At 48.2% G+C, this 19,412-nt stretch overlaps 1 protein-coding gene across 24 annotated transcripts in view; it reads left to right on the top strand.

The window, feature by feature from the left end:
• The window catches only part of NEDD4L (NEDD4 like E3 ubiquitin protein ligase), a 585,723-nt gene that overhangs the window by 402,735 nt on the left and 163,576 nt on the right, over positions 1-19,412 (top strand). The window contains exon 1 of one of the 24 annotated variants that reach the window (XM_077462943.1): positions 3,474-3,647. The exons of 22 other annotated variants lie outside the window; for them this stretch is intronic. In XM_077462943.1, coding sequence (XP_077319069.1) covers positions 3,582-3,647 — 66 coding nt within the window. In that variant the 5' untranslated portion in view covers positions 3,474-3,581. Of the gene's footprint in view, positions 1-3,473; positions 3,648-13,233; positions 13,367-19,412 lie in introns of those variants that run through there. One more of the 24 variants, XM_077462947.1, reaches the window with a different exon arrangement.

The raw sequence follows: 19,412 nt of genomic DNA, 5'->3' as shown, positions 1-19,412 counted from the left end.
TCAGCAGTATATAGCAGTCTTGTGACTTACATCAGTGTCTGGTTAAGGTTTGAAGGAGGAGTTTTCATTCTACTCTGACTCTCTCCTATGAGACCCCTGACCCTCTGAGCAGTGCTGATTGGCCCTGTGCGGATCACATGAACCCTCCCAAGAAAAAAATCTATCTAGCAATACACACCAAACTGAGCATGTGCAGAGTGCCTCCATTGCTCTGTACTGACAGCAGATGGATTGGGGACAGAAAAAGAAGGGGAGGAACAGGAAAACGGGATAAAACAGCCTCTTTACACAATGCAGAGGGTTAACCCCTTAGGTTCCACAGTGAGTATAACAAGCATGCTTTACTGCATGTACACACTGATTTTACTGTTGTGGGTTTAGTAACACTTTAACTCTCTGTAAGCTCTGATAAAGAACTCACACCTGAGCGTAGTTATTTACTGTTGTTTTTCTGGCATTTTTAAAGCATTTTTGCTGCTTTTTAGAAGCGTATTACAAGTGTTTTACAGCTTCACGTGTTTTTGTTTAGCCAATAGAAAGCACTAGGAGAAGGAGAGGTGGTGGAATATAGGGATGGAGATCTGCTGTTTGAGCAGAATACGAGCGCCAAAATGCTCAAGTCTGGCGTTTCTTTTGAAGTCTGTGGATCCCAAAACACTTGTAATTACCCAAAAAGAAGCTTGTGTACTTTCTGGAGTGGCAGGAATTTTGCTTCAGGCGACAAAAAGCTAAAATGTCAACAGGGGCCTTTGAAATGAATGAGGTTTGGCTTGTTGAGTGCTTTTAGAGCTGAAAATCTCTCAGGTGTGTACGGGGGCCTCAAGAATAATTGGGACCCAGAGCTCTGTCAGAAGTATAGAGTGGTGGAGGTAGGTGTAGGGGCAAGGTGACCATTAGTGGGTGGGGTGATCCCTATGACTAAGCTCTCGGGGGGGGGGGGGGGTAGAGCGAATTGCATTGGCGGAGTCAACTGGCAGGATCCCAGGCTGAGGTTGTCTCTTCCACAGTCACATACACACATGGATGTGCGGCATCGGGGACTCTTTCCTTACTCTCTCTAGTGGTTACAGGAGTTGGGGCGAGCTCCACTCCCTCCCTGGTACTCCAGCCGCAGAAGACTTGTACACCATCTACATGGCTCCCTCAATTACTACACGAGCCTGAGCGGCACAACAATCTTCCATGGGTCACAGCGGGTGGGGGAGTTGGGTCACAGCGAGTGAGTGAGTTGGGTCACCCCTAATTATTACAAGTGTCTGAGCGGCACACCAATCTTCCATGGGTCACAGTGGGTGGGGGAGTTGTGTCACAGCGGGTGGGGGAGTTGGGTCACAGCGGGTGGGGGAGTTGGGTCACAGCGGGTGGGGGAGTTGGGTCACAGCGGGTGGGGGAGTTGGGTCACTGCCGGTGGGGGAGTTGGGTCACTGTCGGTGGGAGAGTTGGGTCACTGCCGGTGGGGGAGTTGGGTCACTGCCGGTGGGGGAGTTGGGTCACTGCCGGTGGGGGAGTGGGGTCACTGCCGGTGGGGGAGTGGGGTCACTGCCGGTGGGGGAGTGGGGTCACTGCCGGTGGGGGAGTGGGGTCACTGCCGGTGGGGGAGTGGGGTCACTGCCGGTGGGGGAGTGGGGTCACTGCCGGTGGGGGAGTGGGGTCACTGCCGGTGGGGGATTGGGGTCACTGCGGGTGGGGGAGTGGGGTCACTGCGGGTGGGGTCACTGCGGGTGGGGGAGTGGGGGTCACTGCGGGTGGGGTCACTGCGGGTGGGGGAGTGGAGTCACTGCGGGTGGGGGAGTGGAGTCACTGCGGGTGGGGGAGTGGGGTCACTGCGGGTGGGGGAGTGGGGTCACTGCGGGTGGGGGAGTGGGGTCACTGCGGGTGGGGTCACTGCGGGTGGGGGAGTGGAGTCACTGCGGGTGGGGGAGTGGAGTCACTGCGGGTGGGGGAGTGGAGTCACTGCGGGTGGGGGAGTGGAGTCACTGCGGGTGGGGGAGTGGGGTCACTGCGGGTGGGGGAGTGGGGTCACTGCGGGTGGGGGAGTGGGGTCACTGCGGGTGGGGGAGTGGGGTCACTGCGGGTGGGGTCACTGCGGGTGGGGGAGTGGGGTCACTGCGGGTGGGGTCACTGCGGGTGGGGGAGTGGGGTCACTGCGGGTGGGGTCACTGCGGGTGGGGGAGTGGAGTCACTGCGGGTGGGGGAGTGGAGTCACTGCGGGTGGGGGAGTGGAGTCACTGCGGGTGGGGGAGTGGAGTCACTGCGGGTGGGGGAGTGGAGTCACTGCGGGTGGGGGAGTGGAGTCACTGCGGGTGGGGGAGTGGAGTCACTGCGGGTGGGGGAGTGGGGTCACTGCGGGTGGGGGAGTGGGGTCACTGCGGGTGGGGGAGTGGGGTCACTGCGGGTGGGGGAGTGGGGTCACTGCGGGTGGGGTCACTGCGGGTGGGGGAGTGGGGTCACTGCGGGTGGGGTCACTGCGGGTGGGGGAGTGGAGTCACTGCGGGTGGGGGAGTGGAGTCACTGCGGGTGGGGGAGTGGAGTCACTGCGGGTGGGGGAGTGGAGTCACTGCGGGTGGGGGAGTGGAGTCACTGCGGGTGGGGGAGTGGGGTCACTGCGGGTGGGGGAGTGGGGTCACTGCGGGTGGGGGAGTGGGGTCACTGCGGGTGGGGTCACTGCGGGTGGGGGAGTGGGGTCACTGCGGGTGGGGTCACTGCGGGTGGGGGAGTGGGGTCACTGCGGGTGGGGTCACTGCGGGTGGGGGAGTGGAGTCACTGCGGGTGGGGGAGTGGAGTCACTGCGGGTGGGGGAGTGGAGTCACTGCGGGTGGGGGAGTGGAGTCACTGCGGGTGGGGGAGTGGAGTCACTGCGGGTGGGGGAGTGGAGTCACAGTGGGCGGGAGGATGGGTCCAGGGCCCTGTCCAGAGCACCAGTCACTTTGTCCCCCCTTGCAACATTATGCCATTTTCCTTTTCCTTCCCTCAGCCAAATCTACAGCAAAGCATGGGTTTTTGTTAAGGTTGTGAAATGTGACTGACAAATTGATGAGCCTTGAATTAAAGCCGACCGATTAATTTAATTATAGTGTTTTCTGTAGCAGCTCATACATCTTACAGCTCAAAAAAAAAAAAACTGCATGCCTAATGAATGGAAGATTGCACAGTAACCACGTCTGATATGTAGGTGGTTCCTATTTTTTCCACTTTTTTTTGGAAGATCTGGTTGCCATGGCAGTGCACAGCTATGCTTTTCCCGACAAGCTGCAACTATTTTGGGACACTTGTTCCCTTGTCGTCGTAACCTTAACATTGTGTGTGCCTGGGGTCTGCTAAGGCCCGGTGGCGTCCGCACTGTCAGCCGACGGCAGAACAGGACCTTCAGGAGCGTACACTGTGTCCTAGCAGCCACCTCATCGGCACACTCCATTATCTCCTTTGTTATCTGAAAAAAAGAGGGTTGGTGGTGGGGGGGCTAGAACGAGACAAGCCGTCCTTTCTCACAATGAGGACCTCTCTTGCGTCTCGTCGTGACCGGGGGAGGCGAGGGTTAAATTGGTAGAATCCACTCAGGTTGCCACGAGGTAAATGAAATCATGTACCGGGCTAGACCTGACTCGTTCGCCGCTCATCTGGGGGATTGTCAAGGTCGCAGCGCACAGGTGAGTCTCGCCTCTGTTAATATTTAATGCATTTGTGTTTGTGCTCATTCGCTGCCTGCTAGGTTCCTGTGAACTTGTGCTGTATATGTTCTGCTTACTTATTACCTCCATGTCTGTGTTTCACTCACTTCTCCATGGATCCTATAGTGACAGCCGGTCCTCTGGGATCTGTAGAGCCCTTAAATGTACCCTGCTATATACCATCTATGTGACAACCCCATATAGTGTGTGTCCTTCATTTTCTATATATAGATATCTATATATCTCTATACACACATATATATGTAGAGATATATATATATATATCTATCTTCTAGACTGTAAGCTCTAATGAGCAGGGCCCTTCTGATCCCTTCTGTAATGATTTGTAGTGTAACTACTGTCTGCTCTCATGTTGTAAAGCGCTGCACAAACTGTTGGCGACTTTTAAACCCTGTATAATAATAATAATCTATTGATGGATAGATCCATATATGGATAGATATAGATAGAGAGAGAGAGGCATATATATATAGATCTAGAGAGAAATGGATATATCTATAGAGAGAGAGAGAGATGGATATATCTATAGAGAGAGAGATGGGGAGGGACAGAGAGAGAGGGGGAGATGGGGAGAGAGCTGGGGAGAGAGAGAGAGCTGGGAAGAGGGGGAGGGGGAGAGAGAGATGGGGAGGGGGAGAGAGAGATGGGGAGGGGGAGAGAGAGATGGGGAGGGGGAGAGAGAGATGGGGAGGGGGGGAGAGAGATGGGGAGGGGGAGAGAGAGATGGGGAGGGGGAGAGAGAGATGGGGAGGGGGAGAGAGATGGGGAGGGGGAGAGAGAGATGGGGTGGGAGGGAGAGAGCTGGGGAGGGGGAGAGAGAGATGGGGTGGGAGGGAGAGAGCTGGGGAGGGGGAGAGAGAGATGGGGTGGGAGGGAGAGAGCTGGGGAGGGGGAGAGAGAAATGGGGTGGGAGGGAGAGAGATGGGGTGGGGGAGAGAGAGATGGGGTGGGAGGGAGAGCGATGGGGTGGGAGGGAGAGAGATGGGGTGGGAGGGAGAGAGCTGGGGAGGGGGAGAGAGAGATGGGGTGGGAGGGAGAGAGCTGGGGAGGGGGAGAGAGAGATGGGGTGGGAGGGAGAGAGATGGGGTGGGAGGGAGAGAGATGGGGTGGGAGGGAGAGAGAGATGGGGTGGGAGGGAGAGAGATGGGGTGGGAGGGAGAGAGATGGGGTGGGAGGGAGAGAGATGGGGAGGGGGAGAGAGAGATGGGGAGGGGGAGAGAGAGATGGGGTGGGAGGGAGAGAGCTGGGGAGGGGGAGAGAGAGATGGGGTGGGAGGGAGAGAGCTGGGGAGGGGGAGAGAGAGATGGGGTGGGAGGGAGAGAGATGGGGAGGGGGAGAGAGATGGGGTGGGAGGGAGAGAGATGGGGTGGGAGGGAGAGAGATGGGGTGGGAGGGAGAGAGATGGGGTGGGAGGGAGAGAGATGGGGTGGGAGGGAGAGAGATGGGGAGGGGGAGAGAGCTGGGGAGGGGGAGAGAGAGATGGGGTGGGAGGGAGAGAGAGATGGGGAGAGAGAGATGGGGAGGGAGGGAGAGAGCTGGGGAGAGGGGGAGGGAGAGAGCTGGGGAGAGGGGGAGGGAGAGATGGGGAGGGGGAGAGAGATGGGGAGGGGGAGAGAGATGGGGAGGGGGAGAGAGAGATGGGGTGGGAGGGAGAGAGATGGGGTGGGAGGGAGAGAGCTGGGGAGGGGGAGAGAGAGATGGGGTGGGAGGGAGAGAGCTGGGGAGGGGGAGAGAGAGATGGGGTGGGAGGGAGAGAGCTGGGGAGAGAGAGATGGGGTGGGAGGGAGAGAGATGGGGTGGGAGGGAGAGAGAGATGGGGAGAGAGAGATGGGGAGGGAGGGAGAGAGCTGGGGAGAGGGGGAGGGAGAGAGATGGGGAGGGAGGGAGAGAGCTGGGGAGGGAGGGAGAGAGCTGGGGAGGGAGGGAGGGAGAGCTGGGGAGAGGGGGAGGGAGAGAGCTGGGGGAGAGAGGGGGGTGGGGAGAGGGGGAGAGAGAGAGGGATGGGGAGAGGGAGAGAGAGAGGGATGGGGAGAGGGAGGGAGAGAGGGATGGGGAGAGGGAGGGAGAGAGGGATGGGGAGAGGGAGGGAGAGGGATGGGGGGGAGGGAGAGAGAGGGATGGGGGGAGGGAGAGAGAGGGATAGGGAGAGGGAGAGAGAGGGATGGGGAGAGGGAGAGGGAGAGAGAGGGATGGGGAGAGGGAGAAGGAGAGGAGAGGGGGATGGGGAGAGGGAGAGGGATGGGGGGAGAGGGAGAGGGGTGGGAAGAGGGAGAGGGATGGGAAGAGGAAGAGAGAGAGGGATGGAGAGAGAGGGGTGGGGAGAGAGAGAGGGATGGGGAAGGGATGGGGGGGAGAGAGAGGGATAGAGGGAGGGATGGAGAGATATAGAGACAGATAGATCTTTATCTATATATTTGAGCTAACCATGCCTCCACCATATTCTATATAGCTTTTCTATCCTTTCCTCTAGTATTGGATCACAGAGAAGAGCTTTCTGTTACTTTCTATGTACTGTTCTGCCTTGTTAACAATGTATACACAGTTGGTTTACTGTGTTGTTAAATGCAAATTCACCTAGTGTATGGAAATAAATTGGCAACGTAAGGCTTAAATGCTTTTAAGTACAAAGGATTTGGATCAAAAATGATCATCCATTCATCTTTTAATGCTAATCAATGCATTTATTTAATGGTCATGATTTATATAGTACCGGCTTATTCCGCTAAGCTTTACAGGGGAAAAGCGAAAGTCCCTGACATACACATAGGAGCTTACAATGCAATGTCTGTGTAACATTCGTGAAGAAGCGCAGGTATATTTTAATTGACTTCTTATAGGTATTTTTATAGCACCAATAATTTATGAAACGCTTTACATTTAGTATTCGTTCACACCAGTCCCTGCCTTCAAGGAGCTTACAATCAAAGGGGCATGTCAGACGTGTATCTATTTAAACATTGCCCTTATATTTGCTACATAAAGTTACTAATTAAAATCTCAGTGTAAATACTATTTATTTTTATCACAGGTATTTATAAAGAACCAGCAATTTATGCAGTGCTTTACATACCAATCGTTCACAATAGGCAGCACAGGGGCTTAGTCGTTAGCACGTCTGCCTGGCAGCACTCAGGTCGTTGGTTTAAATCCCAACCAAGACATTACCTGCCTGGAGTTTGCATGTTCTCCTTGTGCCTGCGTGGGTTTCCTCTAAGTACTCCAGTTTCCTCCCACACGCCATAGACATGCTGCTAGATTAAAGAGGAAGTAAATGCTGTTTTTTTTTTTCTTACCTGTAAAGTAAAGGCATAATGTGCTAGTAAGCATTGCATACTAGCACATTATGTTACACTTGCCTGCAAAGGAAGCCCTTGTCATCCCAGCTGGAGGCCGCATCCATCTTTCCAAGTCTTCCTTCTGGGGCTGTGGACTTTGGCTGTTTGACTGGCCAGAGTCACGTGATGTCACTCCCATGGATGGGAGCCGTCTGTCACGGCACCTACTTCTAAAGAAATGACGGACGGCCGTCATTTACAGTAACTATAGGTACAACCACTTCCAGACCGCCGCACACCGATATATACATCCTCACTTTGAAGAGGAATATCATTGTTATGGCAGCAGCTAGCTGCCATAACCTCGGTATCCTCTTCTTCAGCCGGCAGTCCAGTTTCGGATTACAGTGGTCTTTGCGGCAGATTCGCCTAAAGGTCACTTTTTTTTCCGGCGGCAGGAGGGGCCATACCATTGCAGGGCGGAAGCAACGTCAAAACGTCACTTCCGGGCATAGCTTTTAAAGGGCCTTTTTTTTTTTCAAATGACAATTTGTTTTTTATTTATTTCTTTTTTTATTACATTATAGTGTAAATATGAGATTTTTGGTCTTTTTAACCCCGGATCTCATATATAAGAGGTCCTGTCATGCTTTTTTTCTATTACAAGGGATGTTTACATTCCTTGTAATAGGAATAAAAGTGACACCATTTTTTTTTTTTTCTTAAAGTGTAACAGTGTAAAAATTAATAGTAAAATAAAAAAAAATTTTTAACTCGACCCGTCCCACCGAGCTCGCGTGTAGAAGCGAACACATACGTGAGTAGCGCCCACATATCAAAATGGTGTTCAAACCACACATGTGAGGTATCGCCGCGATTGGTAGAGCGAGATCAATAATTCTAGTCCCAGACCTCCTCTGTAACGCAAAACATGCAACCTGTAGAATTTTTTAAACGTTGCGTATGGAGATTTTTAAGGGTAAAAGTTTGTCGCCATACCACGAGCGGCCGCAATTTTGAAGCGTGACATGTTGGGTATCAATTTACTCGGCATAACATTATCTTTCACAATATAAAAAAAATTGGGATAACTTTATTGGTGTCTTATTTTTTAATTCGAAAAAGTGTATTTTTTCCAAAAATAGTGAGCTTGTAAGACCGCTACAGTGTGACAGAAAGTATTGCAATGACCGCCATTTTATTCTCTAAGGTGTTAGAAAAAAATATATTTATAATGTTTGGGGGTTCGAAGTCATTTTCTAGCAAAAAAAAATGTTTTTAACTTGTAAACATTAAATCTCAGAAAGATCGGTGGTTAATTTGGCTCCTGTGTTAATTGACCCTAGTACTGTATGTGTGATTGTAAGCTCTAATGAGCAGGGCCCTCTAATTCCTCCTGTATGAAATTGTATAGTAGCTGTACTGTCTGCCCTCATGTTGTAAAGTGCCATGTGCAAACTGTTGCTGCTATATAAACCCTTTATAATAATAATAATAATATACACTAACCAGACACTTTATTAGGTACACCTTGCTAGCAGGGCCGTCTTTAAGGCAGGGCAAAAGGGGCAGCTGCCCTGGGCCCTGTCATTGTTGTGGGGCCCAAAGCAGCTGCCTCATACTTGCCAACTATCCCAGTTTAAATTCCCTTGTCCTTTGAAATTTTAGTCCTGTGCTGTGTCCAGATATCTGTGTAAAGTGCTGGTACTAATGCTGCCCAGCTCTGCCCTATTGTTGTGTACAGATGACTCACCTGCAGACCCGGTGTTTACATGTAAATAACCGGCATTCATATGTAAATAGCAGCACCGTTCATAAGTAAATAGCTGTGGCCAGCAGCATTAATATGTAATCTGTAATCAGTGAGCAGTATTCCTTTCCAGTAATCTCTAGCAACCAAATAAAAAGCAGAAATCATTTGCTGTAACCTCTAGCAACTAATCAGTGAGCCATATTGTGTGATGTAAGCTAAAGCAACCAGTCAGTAAGCAATAATTATATGCTGTAACCGCTGGCAACCAATCGCAATTGCTGCCTGATCTGATACAGTAAATGGATTTCAAATCTAGCTGCTATTTATTGTATGTCTCAGAGCAGGTGGAGAGTGAAATTACATGGGGGGGGGGGCCAAGAAAATTTTTGCCCAGGGTCCTGCTTGCTAGTACCGGGTTGGACCCCTTTTGCCTTCAGAGCTGCCTTCATTCTTCATGGCAGAGATTCTACAAGGTGTTGGAAACCTTCATCAGATATTTTGGTCCATAGTGACATAGTAACATCACACAGTTGCTGCAGATTTGTCGGCTGCACATCCATGAAGCGAATCTCCCTTTCCACCACATCTCAAAGGTGCTCTATTGGATGAGATGTGGTGAGTGTGGAGACCATTGGAGTCCAGTGACCTCATTGTCCAGTGGTGAGATGATTGGAGCTTTGTGACATGGTGCATTATCCTGCTGGAAGAAGCCATCAGAAGATGGGGACACTGTAGTCATAAAGGGATGGACATGGTCAGCAACAATACTCAGGTAGGCCGTGGTGTTTAAACGATGATAAATTGGTACTAAGAGGCCCAAAGTGTGCCAAGAAAATATCCCCCACACCATTACACCATCACCAGCCTGAACCATTGATACAAGGCAGGATGGATCCATGCCTTCATTTTTTATTTTTTTTGCCAAATTCTGACCCGACCATCTGAATGTCGCAGCTTAATTTGAGACTCCTCAGACCAGGCAATGTTTTTCCAATCTTCTATTGTCCTATTTTGGTGAGCCTGTGCGAATTGTAGCCTCAATTTCCTGTTCTTAGCTGACAGGAGTGACTCCCGGTGTGGTCTTTTGCTGCTGTAGCCCATCTGCTTCAAGGTTTGATGTGTTGTGCATTCAGAGATGGTATTCTACATACCTTGTTTGCATTGAGTGGTTATTTGAGTTACTGTGGTCTTACTGTCATCTTGAACCAGTCTGTCCATTCTCCTCTGACATCAACAAGGTCTTTTCCTCCATACAACCTCCGCTCACTGGATATTTTCTCTTTTTTGGACCATTCTCTGTAAACCCGAGAGATGTTTGTGTGAAATTCCCAGTAAATCAGCAGTTTAGGAAATGCTCAGACCAGCCCGCCTGGCACCAACAACCATGCCACATTCAAAGTTGCTTAAATCCCTATTCTTCCCCACTCTGATGCTCGGTTTGGACTTCAGAAAGTCACCTTCACCACGTCTAGAGTTGCTGCCATGTGATTGGCTGATTAGCAATTTGTGTTACCAAGCAATTGAACAGGTGTACCTAATACAATGGCTGGTGGGTGTATATGTAAAGCACTGTGTAAATTGTAGGCGCTATAGAGTATAAGCTCCTTGAGGGTAGGGACTGATTTGAATGTGCAATGTATATGTAAAGCGCTGCGTAAATTGATATCGCTATATAAGTACCTGAAATAAATAAAATAAATTGGTCCCTGCCCTCAAGAATCTTACAATCTAAGGTCCCTATCTCACAAACATACAAACACATTAGGGCCAATTTGGATAGAAGCCGATATAACCTACCAGCATGTGGGAGGAAAGCAGAGTACCCGAAGGAAAACATGCAAACTCCATGCAGATAGTGTCTTGGTCTGGATTTGAACCCAAGACCCTACTGATGCATTCATGCATGTATGGAAGAAATCAACACTTACACAGGGGGAGCATACAAACCCCATTGCCCTGGTAGGAATTGAACCCGGGCTTCAGAGCTAACCTCTTAGGTTGTGTGTTGTACCACTGATTGCTAAAATAAAGACAATAGTGCCAGATCTCACAAATGCTCAATTACTGGATGGGCACATCTCATCATAGAAAATCTTGTGGAAAGCCTGTAGAGATGTCTATAGCTGCCAGCTCCATGTTTAATGCCCGTGGTTTTGGATTTTGGAAAGGGATATCCAACAAGCTCATATAGGTGTGATGATCAGGTGTCCACAAACATTTGGATTATTTGAATAGTCTAATATTCTTTCACCTAACCCTAAATGGGACTGTACACAGGGTTTTTCCAGATGTATTTTGAGGCAGTTCAGCTTTATAACGATTCGCATTTGCATGCCACTTGGTTATCAAGGTGCCTTTAAAGCAGGGGTCTCAAACTGGTGGCCCTCCAGCTGCTGCCAAACTACAAGTCCCATGAGACATTGCAAGGCTGACAGTTACAAGCATAATTTCCCACAGGCAGAGGCATGATGGGACTTGTAGTTTTGTAACAGCTGAAGGGCTGCCAGTTTGAGACCTCTGCTTTAAAGTCTTGAATACCAACATTGGATCTGGGGCAGTTTGTCTTCTTCTCAACCATGCATCCCGTTTCATCCCATTTTTCTTCCTCTGTGATGCCATCCCACCCATTATTGATGGTTTGTATGGTCGGCCACTGGTGACATGTGAATGCGTAATGCTTCAGAAGGGCTAACTCCTGTGAAAATTTAAAATTAACCCGACTCTCATAAGTGGCACTTAACCACTGCAGCCCCGGAGGATTTTACCCCCTTCCTTACCAGAGCACTTGTGATTTGGCACTGCTTCGCTTTAACTGACAATTGCGCGGTCGTGCGACATTGCACCCAAACAAAATTGACGTCCTTTTTTTCCCACAAGTAGAGCTTTATTTTGGTGGTATTTGATCACCTCTCCGGTTTTTATTTTTTGCGCTATAAACAGAAAAAGCGTCAATTTTGTAAAAAAACCCACTATTTTTTACTTTTTGCTATAATAAATATAATTTTTTTTTAAAAAAAAACAATTTTTTTCCTCAGTTTAGACCGATACGTATTCTTCTACATATTTTTTGTAAAAAAAAATTGCAATTAACGATTATTGATTGGTTTGCGCAAAAGTTATAGCATCTACAAAATAGGGGATAGATTTATGGCTTTTTTATTTATTTATTTTTTATTAGTAATGGCGGCGATCTGCGATTTTTTTTTTTTTATTTTTTTTTGTGACTGCGACATTATGGCGGACACATCGGACACTTTTGACACATTTTTGGGACCATTCACATTTACACAGCGATAGGTGCTATAAAATTGCACTGATTACTGTGTAAATGTGACTGTCAGGGAAGGGGTTAACACCAGCGGGCGCTACAGGGGTTAATATGTTCCCTATGGGAGTGATTATAACTGTGGGGGGAGGAGACTCACAAGGGGAAGAGACCGATCGGTGTTCCTCTGTACTGGGAACACATCATCTGTCTCCTCTCCACTGACAGGACGTGGATCTGTGTGTTTACATACACAGATCCACGGTCCTGGTGTGTTCCCGGGCAATCGCGGGTGCCCAGAGGACATCGCGGCTGCCGGGCACGTGCACTGGGTCCAGAGCGATGCCGCGCGCGTGCCCCCTAGGCGTCTGGGAATCAGAGGACGTCATATGATGCCCACCCAGGATGGGAGATCTCATCTGTGGGCATCATATGACTATAGGCCAGGGCTGAAGTGGTTACACCAGAGAAAAAGGACATTGCACAGCGCAGACTTCTGACTTATTTCACTATGGAACTATACAAAGGGTACACAGCTCAGGGTTTTCATCTTGCCGATAAATAGGTGTACCAGATCACCATACTATGCCAAAAGCCCTAATCATACTTTCTTTCAAACACAATTCCAAGCCGATGACGCTCAGGTCAGGCAGGGGATTCCCTACCCTGCTCTTCAACTGTAGTAGTGGTTGTAAACCTCAGACATGAAATATCAAAGAATATCCCTCTATAGTGTGTACTTCTCTCAGTCCAGAGCACTAAGTGTAATTTCTGTCTGCTGCTCCGTTCCTCTGCTATCTGCACTTCTGGCCAGTTTTCCTGACATCAAGAGAAAAAAGGTGACAGAGGAGGGGGACCTCCAGCTGATTGTCAGCCTGAAGTAGGCCTTGCTCTTTGTTGGGTTGGCACCTAGTGTGGAAGCTGAGCCCAGAGGTTGTACAGTGGAGGCTTGGAGTGGCACTGCTTGGCTTACCCATACTCTTGTGTTTACGTGGAATATTTACTTGAAGAATCATTTCCTGTTTGCTCTCTGGTAGATTTTGGGAATGATGCACAGGTTTACTTAGGTTGTTTTTATTGGCAGTATTTATAGGTATTTCAAAACTTCCTGATCCAGGTTATTACTCTGGTCTTATTACATAACCACTTTGAAGCAATCAGTCAGTCTGTTTTTAATGCGTCATTCACTGGCTAGTTTCACAATAATTCTCAGCACTGTGTACGGACTGCTTAGTACCTGTCTTGTAAGAGGGAACATTTTACAAACCCTTCCAATAGCGAAACTGTTGTGAATGGCGGTAGTCATTTTTAATTCCAACTTCAATATAGGAGCTTCCTTGGCCAATAAAGAGATGGGTGGCTGTTATGACTGCACTCTATCTAGGTGAGTATGCCAGCGCTCCCATATTTACCTGGCTAACAACTGAAATACGTAAGTTATAATGTGTCTATAGTTTATGTTCTAATTAAAGTATGTTCTTAATCTAGGCAGGGTAAAGGTTGGAATGCTGGCTTATAGTATCTACCTTACTCAATAAAAATAATAGACATACCGTATTTTTCGGACTATAAGGCGCACCGGATTATAAGGCGCACTAGCAACGACCGGCTGATAAAATGGATATTTCCATATATAAGGCGCATCGGACTATAAGGCGCACCGGATTATAAGGCGCACTAGCAACGACCGGCTGATAAAATGGATATTTCCATATATATAAAGCGCATCGGACTATAAGGCGCACGGTCGATTTTGGGAGAAAATTTAGGCTTTTACGTGCGCCTTATAGTCCGAAGGTTTACGTCAAGATGACAGATACTGTTAACAAAGAACTCCAGCGATGTCAACAGGTCATATATAAGGCGCACCGGACTATAAGGCGCACGGTCGTTTTTGGGAGAAAATTTAGGCTTTTACGTGCGCCTTATAGTCCGAAAAATACGGTAGTTGCTTTTTTCCTTGTTTTTGTTTTTTTACACTTGTGCCTGGGCTTTTCTGTTCTCAGAATTGTGAATATACACAACAGGTACTGAGAAGTCCAACACAAAGATTTCAACCAAGTTAGGACTAGTATAAGCTCCAAGACCCCAATTATATTAAAGCGGGAGTCCGCCGGGACTCCGCGTTTTTTTTTTTTTTATTTAAGCCAACAGCTACAAATACTGCAGCTGCTGACTTTTAAAATAGTGACACTTACCTGTCCAGTGCGCCCGCGATGTCGGCACCCGAAGCCGATCTCTAGATCGTCACTCGGGTGCTGCCGCCGCCATCTTGGGTATGGGAATCAGGAAATGGAGCCTTTCGGCTTCATTTCCCGGTTCCCTACTGCGCATGCGCGAGTCGCGCTGCGCAATAAGGACGGTCCCCGCTGCCTCTGGGATCTGTGTGTTTCCCAGCAGGCAGCGGGGCACTTGCGGAAAGGGGCGGGCACTTGCGAAAAGGGGCGTAATCTACCAACCCCTGAAAAACAAACCCACACCATAACCCCCCCCCCCCCCTCCACCAAATAAGGCCCCGTGCACAAAGCAAGGTCCAATGAGAGAGTTTGGGGTGGAGTAACTTGACTGGCCTGCACAGAGTCCTGACCTCAACCCCATGGAAGACTTTTGGGATGAATTAGAGAGGTGACTGTGAGCCAGGCCTTCCCGTCCACATCAGTCCCTGACTGCACAAATGTGCTTCTGGAAGAATGATCAAACATTCCCATAGACACACTCCTAAACCTTGTGGACAGCCTCTTCAGAAGAGTTGAAGCTGTTATAGCTGTAAAGGGTGGGCCAACTCAATATAGAACCCTACGGACTATGACTGGGATGCCATAAAAGTTCATGTGTGTTTATATAGTACAATATAGTATATCTAAGGTACTTCCAGTAAGCTACAATTGATTGCTCTGTGTCTTTTAAAGTACCTTTACTCTTATGTCTAGTTCACACTTGAGCCATTTGAAATGCGTTCTTATTGCATTTTAGTGCTCCAGATCAAGATTCCCATTATATATAGTGTTTCTTGTTCATACCTGAGTGTCGTGTTGTTTGAAGCTTGTCACCCAAACAAAAAGTACATGAGCTTCTTTAGGGCAGAGTTGCGTGTTTTAGTCCTGCGTGTTTTAGTCCTTCTAGAGTTCAGTAGGAAAAAAAAAATGCATGTTTTGTTGCATCATTTCTTGCCTTTCTTCCTAGTAACTGTAAAAATGTACATAAAAAGGACGAAGACATGAAGAAGCTCAAATGTGAGCCTTATTTTGGATATAGCAAGAGAGGGTTAAAACCCCTGTCAGATTTTTTGGGAGATTTACCTTCCTGTCCTATAGCCAAACAAGACGTAAAATGAAATCCCTGCAAATTAAGGGAATCCGTTGGGGACCCCCAGGTCACCAGTGCTAGTGTTCCCATTGGAAGATTTCCCCTCTATTACTTTTCTGGGGACAAAATTTGGGATTTTCGTTACTTTCAATTAGAATAGCAAACGGGACAAGAGAGGGTGAATCTCCTTAATGGTGGCACAGACCACAATAAAAGCCCGACAGGCGGTACAACTTAAAGGTAGAAAGTGATTGGGTTTTTTTGAATTTCCAGGATTAAAAGAAGAAACTTTTTTAGTGTTCCTTTATTTGCTGCACTAAATTTTTCATAGTCTGAGTTTTATGTAATCCACAGCCAAATTTCACACAACCCCTCACATGTTAGATGTGTGGATATGCTTCCTGAAAGAAAACGAATGCTGAGGATGTATGGAGGTTGTCATTCAGTTGATTCTCTTTATTGGCTAACTTAAAGATGAGGGCCACCTTAAAAAAAAAAATATATTACAAGTCAGCAGCTACAAATACTGCAGCTGCTGACTTTTAATAAATGGGCACTCACCTGTCCAGGGTGCCCGCGATGTCGGCAGTAGATGAGCAACCGCTCATCTCATGGCTGCCCCCGCCGCCATCCTCTGTCAGGGAATCGGGAAGTAAAGCGTTGCGGCTTCACTGCCTGGTTCCCTACTGCGCAAGCGCGCCACGCGTCTTCGCTGATCCCCGTTGTGTTCTGGGAACTGTGTGTTTCCCAGAACCCCAAGGGGAGGGGGGGGGTTACCTGTGGCTAGCTATTCCCGGAAGTGGGTGCAGATACCTGGATTATACAGGTATCTGCACCCCCCTCCCCCCTGAAAGGTGCCAATTGTGGCACTGGAGGGGAGGAGGAATCCAATGAGCGGAAGTTCCACTTTAGGGTGGAACTCCGCTTTTAAGTAGAACCAAAGGCTTTTTTTTTTTTTTCCATTTTGGATAGGGTAAGGGAGAGTCATAACCCCTGTCAGATTTTTTTCCCCATCTGTGTCTCATTGGGGAGATTTCCCTTCACTTCCTGCCTCAAAGCCAAAACAAGTGGAAGAAAATCCCTACAAAATGATGGAATGCTTGTCACCAGAACTAGTGTCCCTATGGGCAGATTTATTCTCTACTACTACTGTTATGGTGACAAACCAAGATTTGGGATTTTCTTACCCTTTTGGTGATTACGGTAAACATGACAAATACAGAAGGTGAATCTCTCTATTGGGGGGGACATAGAGCAATGAAAACCTGACAGGTGTTCTAATCCCCTCTACTCTCTATCCAAAACTAAACAAAAACATGTTTTGCCTTTAGTTGTACTTTAAAGATGGAATTTTTTGGGGATTACTTGGATCATTCCTAATAGCTTTATACCTTAGTAAGGAAGCAAAGTCATCTGGAAAGCTTGCATCTAAAACAAAATTTTAAAGGGGTTGTAAACCCTCGAGGTTTTTCACCTTAATGCATTCTATGCATTCCTCACTTGCCGACCAGCCGCCTCAGCTTTACTGCGGCAGAATGGCGTGGCTGGGCGAAACAACGTTATGTTACGTTGCTTCGCCCTGTGGCCACAAGGGGCGCACGCCTGCCCGCTCTTCGTCCACACTGCCAAAGTGAGTGCCTGGCGGGCGCGATGACTGCTGAGTGCGATGAACGCCGGGCTCCCGCGATCGCTCGTGACACACCGAGAACCGGGATCTGTGTGTGTAAACACAAAGATTCCGGTTCTCTGAAGGGAGAAGAGACTGATCGTCTGTTCATACGAAATATGAACAGCGATCTGTCATCTCCCCTAGACAGTCCCCTCCCCCCTTCAGATAGAACACAGAGAGGGAACACGGTTAACCCCTTGATTGCCCCCTAGTGTTAACCCCTTGATTGCCCCCTAGTGTTAACCCCTTGATTGCCCCCTAGTGTTAACCCCTTGATTGCCCCCTAGTGTTAACCCCTTGATTGCCCACCAAGTGTAATCAGTGCATTTTTATAGCACTGATCGCTGTATAAATGCCATTCCAAAAATGTGTCAAAAGTGTCCGATGTGTCCGCCATAATGTCGCAGGTCTGATAAAAATCACAGATCGCCGCCATTACTAGTAAAAAAAAAAATAATAATAATAAAAATGCTATAAATCTAACCCCCTATTTTGTAGATGCTGTAACTTTTGCACAAACCAATCAATATATGCTTATTGCGGTTTTTACTACCAAAAATATGTAGAAGAATGCATATCGGCCTAAACTGAGAAAAAAAATTGCTTTCTTTTAAAAAAATCGGGATAGCAAAAAGTAAGAAATATTGTTTTTATTTATTTTTTTCTACATTTTCACTCTTTTGTTTATAGCCCAAAAAATAAAATCCGCAGAGGCAATCAAATACCATCAAAAGAAAGCTCTATTTGTGGGAAAAAAAGTCAATTTTGTTTGGGTGCAGCGCCGCACGACTGCGCACTTGTCAGGTAAAGCGACGCAGTGCCGAATCGCAAAAAATGGTCTCATCATTCAGCAGCCAAGTCTTCCGGGGCTGAATCGGTTAAGGTGAAAAATGGAGCCTCCTGGGTTTAGTAACACTTTAAGTTAGCCAATAAAGGGTGTCACTTAAAGTGGGTGTAAACCCTGGTTAAAAAAAAATATATATATATTTGCATTACTTACCTTAGCCCTCAGCCGGGTGTGTTTGGGAATAGCTTCTCTGGAATGCATACAAGTGAATACAAGGTGTTCCCAGAAAAGGAGCGGGGTGAATTGGTGCTCTACAGCATTTTTCTATTTTGTCTGGAGTTTTCCTTTAATCCTTGCCAGTATTGCACTCTCACTTTTGTATGTAAACATGTATTTTGCTGGTCCTTGTGCCCCCTGTTTTAGGAGTGGCATTACAGTTGCCGCGTTTGTTTCCCTAGAACAAAGGAAGTGTAGCTAATTTCTCTGCCACATTAACCGCAAGATCAGACATGCCGTGTTCTTCTCTGCACCAGCCGCCATGTAGATCAGCAACATTGTGTTTGTTTCAATAGTGCAAATTGCATTCTGCTTGTCCTATTGTGTTTCTGAAGTCTGTTGATTTTCTGTACTTACAATGCTATGTATGAATTTTTATGATGTGGATTGCATTCCTTTCATATCTGTGAGTCACTCGGTGATTAAGAACTGGAACCTGTGTACAGTGGTGATCTGCCCAGTGTTATGACTGGGGGGGGTTCTATCCTACACCCATCCGGTTTACAATGCTAGAGTGGCAACATTGCCCCTTTGTAATGTACATATGGGCATAAAGCAGGGATAGGCAACCTTTCAGAGGTTGAGAGCTACCTGGACAACATGGAGGAAAGCAAAGATTCCTGGGGGGGGGTGCTAATATGCTAATAATAATAATCGAATAAAATAAAAGTGTCCTCTGCTCCTCTCCTCCGACAGTAGTGCCCCCCCCCCTCCGAAAAAAGGGTCCTCTGCCCCCTTCAAATCACCCCCCCCACTGTAGTGTTCTGTACCCCCCGATACAGTCTCCTCTACCCCCTTCACATCACCCCTCCACTGTAGTGTCCTGCCCCCCTCCCTCCACAGAAGTGTTCTGTACCCCCCAATGCTGTGTCCTCTGTGCCCTTACACACCCCCTGCATAGGGTCCTTTGTCCCCCCTCCCCCCACAGTACTGTTCTGTACCCCTCAACATAGTGTCCTCTGCCCCCTTTACATAACCCCACACTGTAGTGTCCTCTGCCCCCCACAGTAGTGTTCTGTACCCCCCCAACGCAATGTCCTCTGCCCCCTCCGCATCATCACCCCTATAGTGTCCTCTGCCCCCTACACATAAACCCCTCACTGTAGTGTCCTCTGCCCCCCACAGTAGTGTTCTGTACCCCCTTGGCCAATTCTGTGCTGGTATTTGGATCCCTGGTGCCAGTATGTTTACTAAGGTATGCCAGCTGTGACATTTGGCTTCCCTCTGTGCTTTTTTAATGGTCCTGCAGATTTCTGGGACCTATAGCATGTTCCAAAAGGCTGTGAGCAAAAGGGGGGGGGGGGCGGAGGCAAGTGGGAGCAGGTGCCTGTTAAATCAGGTACCCACCCAACCAGGTACCTGCCCCCCCAAAAGGCTGTGGGCAAAAGAGGG

This window comes from Lithobates pipiens, unplaced genomic scaffold (genome assembly GCF_037356315.1).
Source record: "Lithobates pipiens isolate NorthernLeopardFrog02 unplaced genomic scaffold, aLitPip1_a1.2 Scaffold_3, whole genome shotgun sequence".
In the NCBI taxonomy this organism is placed as follows: Eukaryota; Metazoa; Chordata; class Amphibia; order Anura; family Ranidae; genus Lithobates; species Lithobates pipiens.
This window is presented reverse-complemented; position numbering and strand designations above follow the sequence as displayed.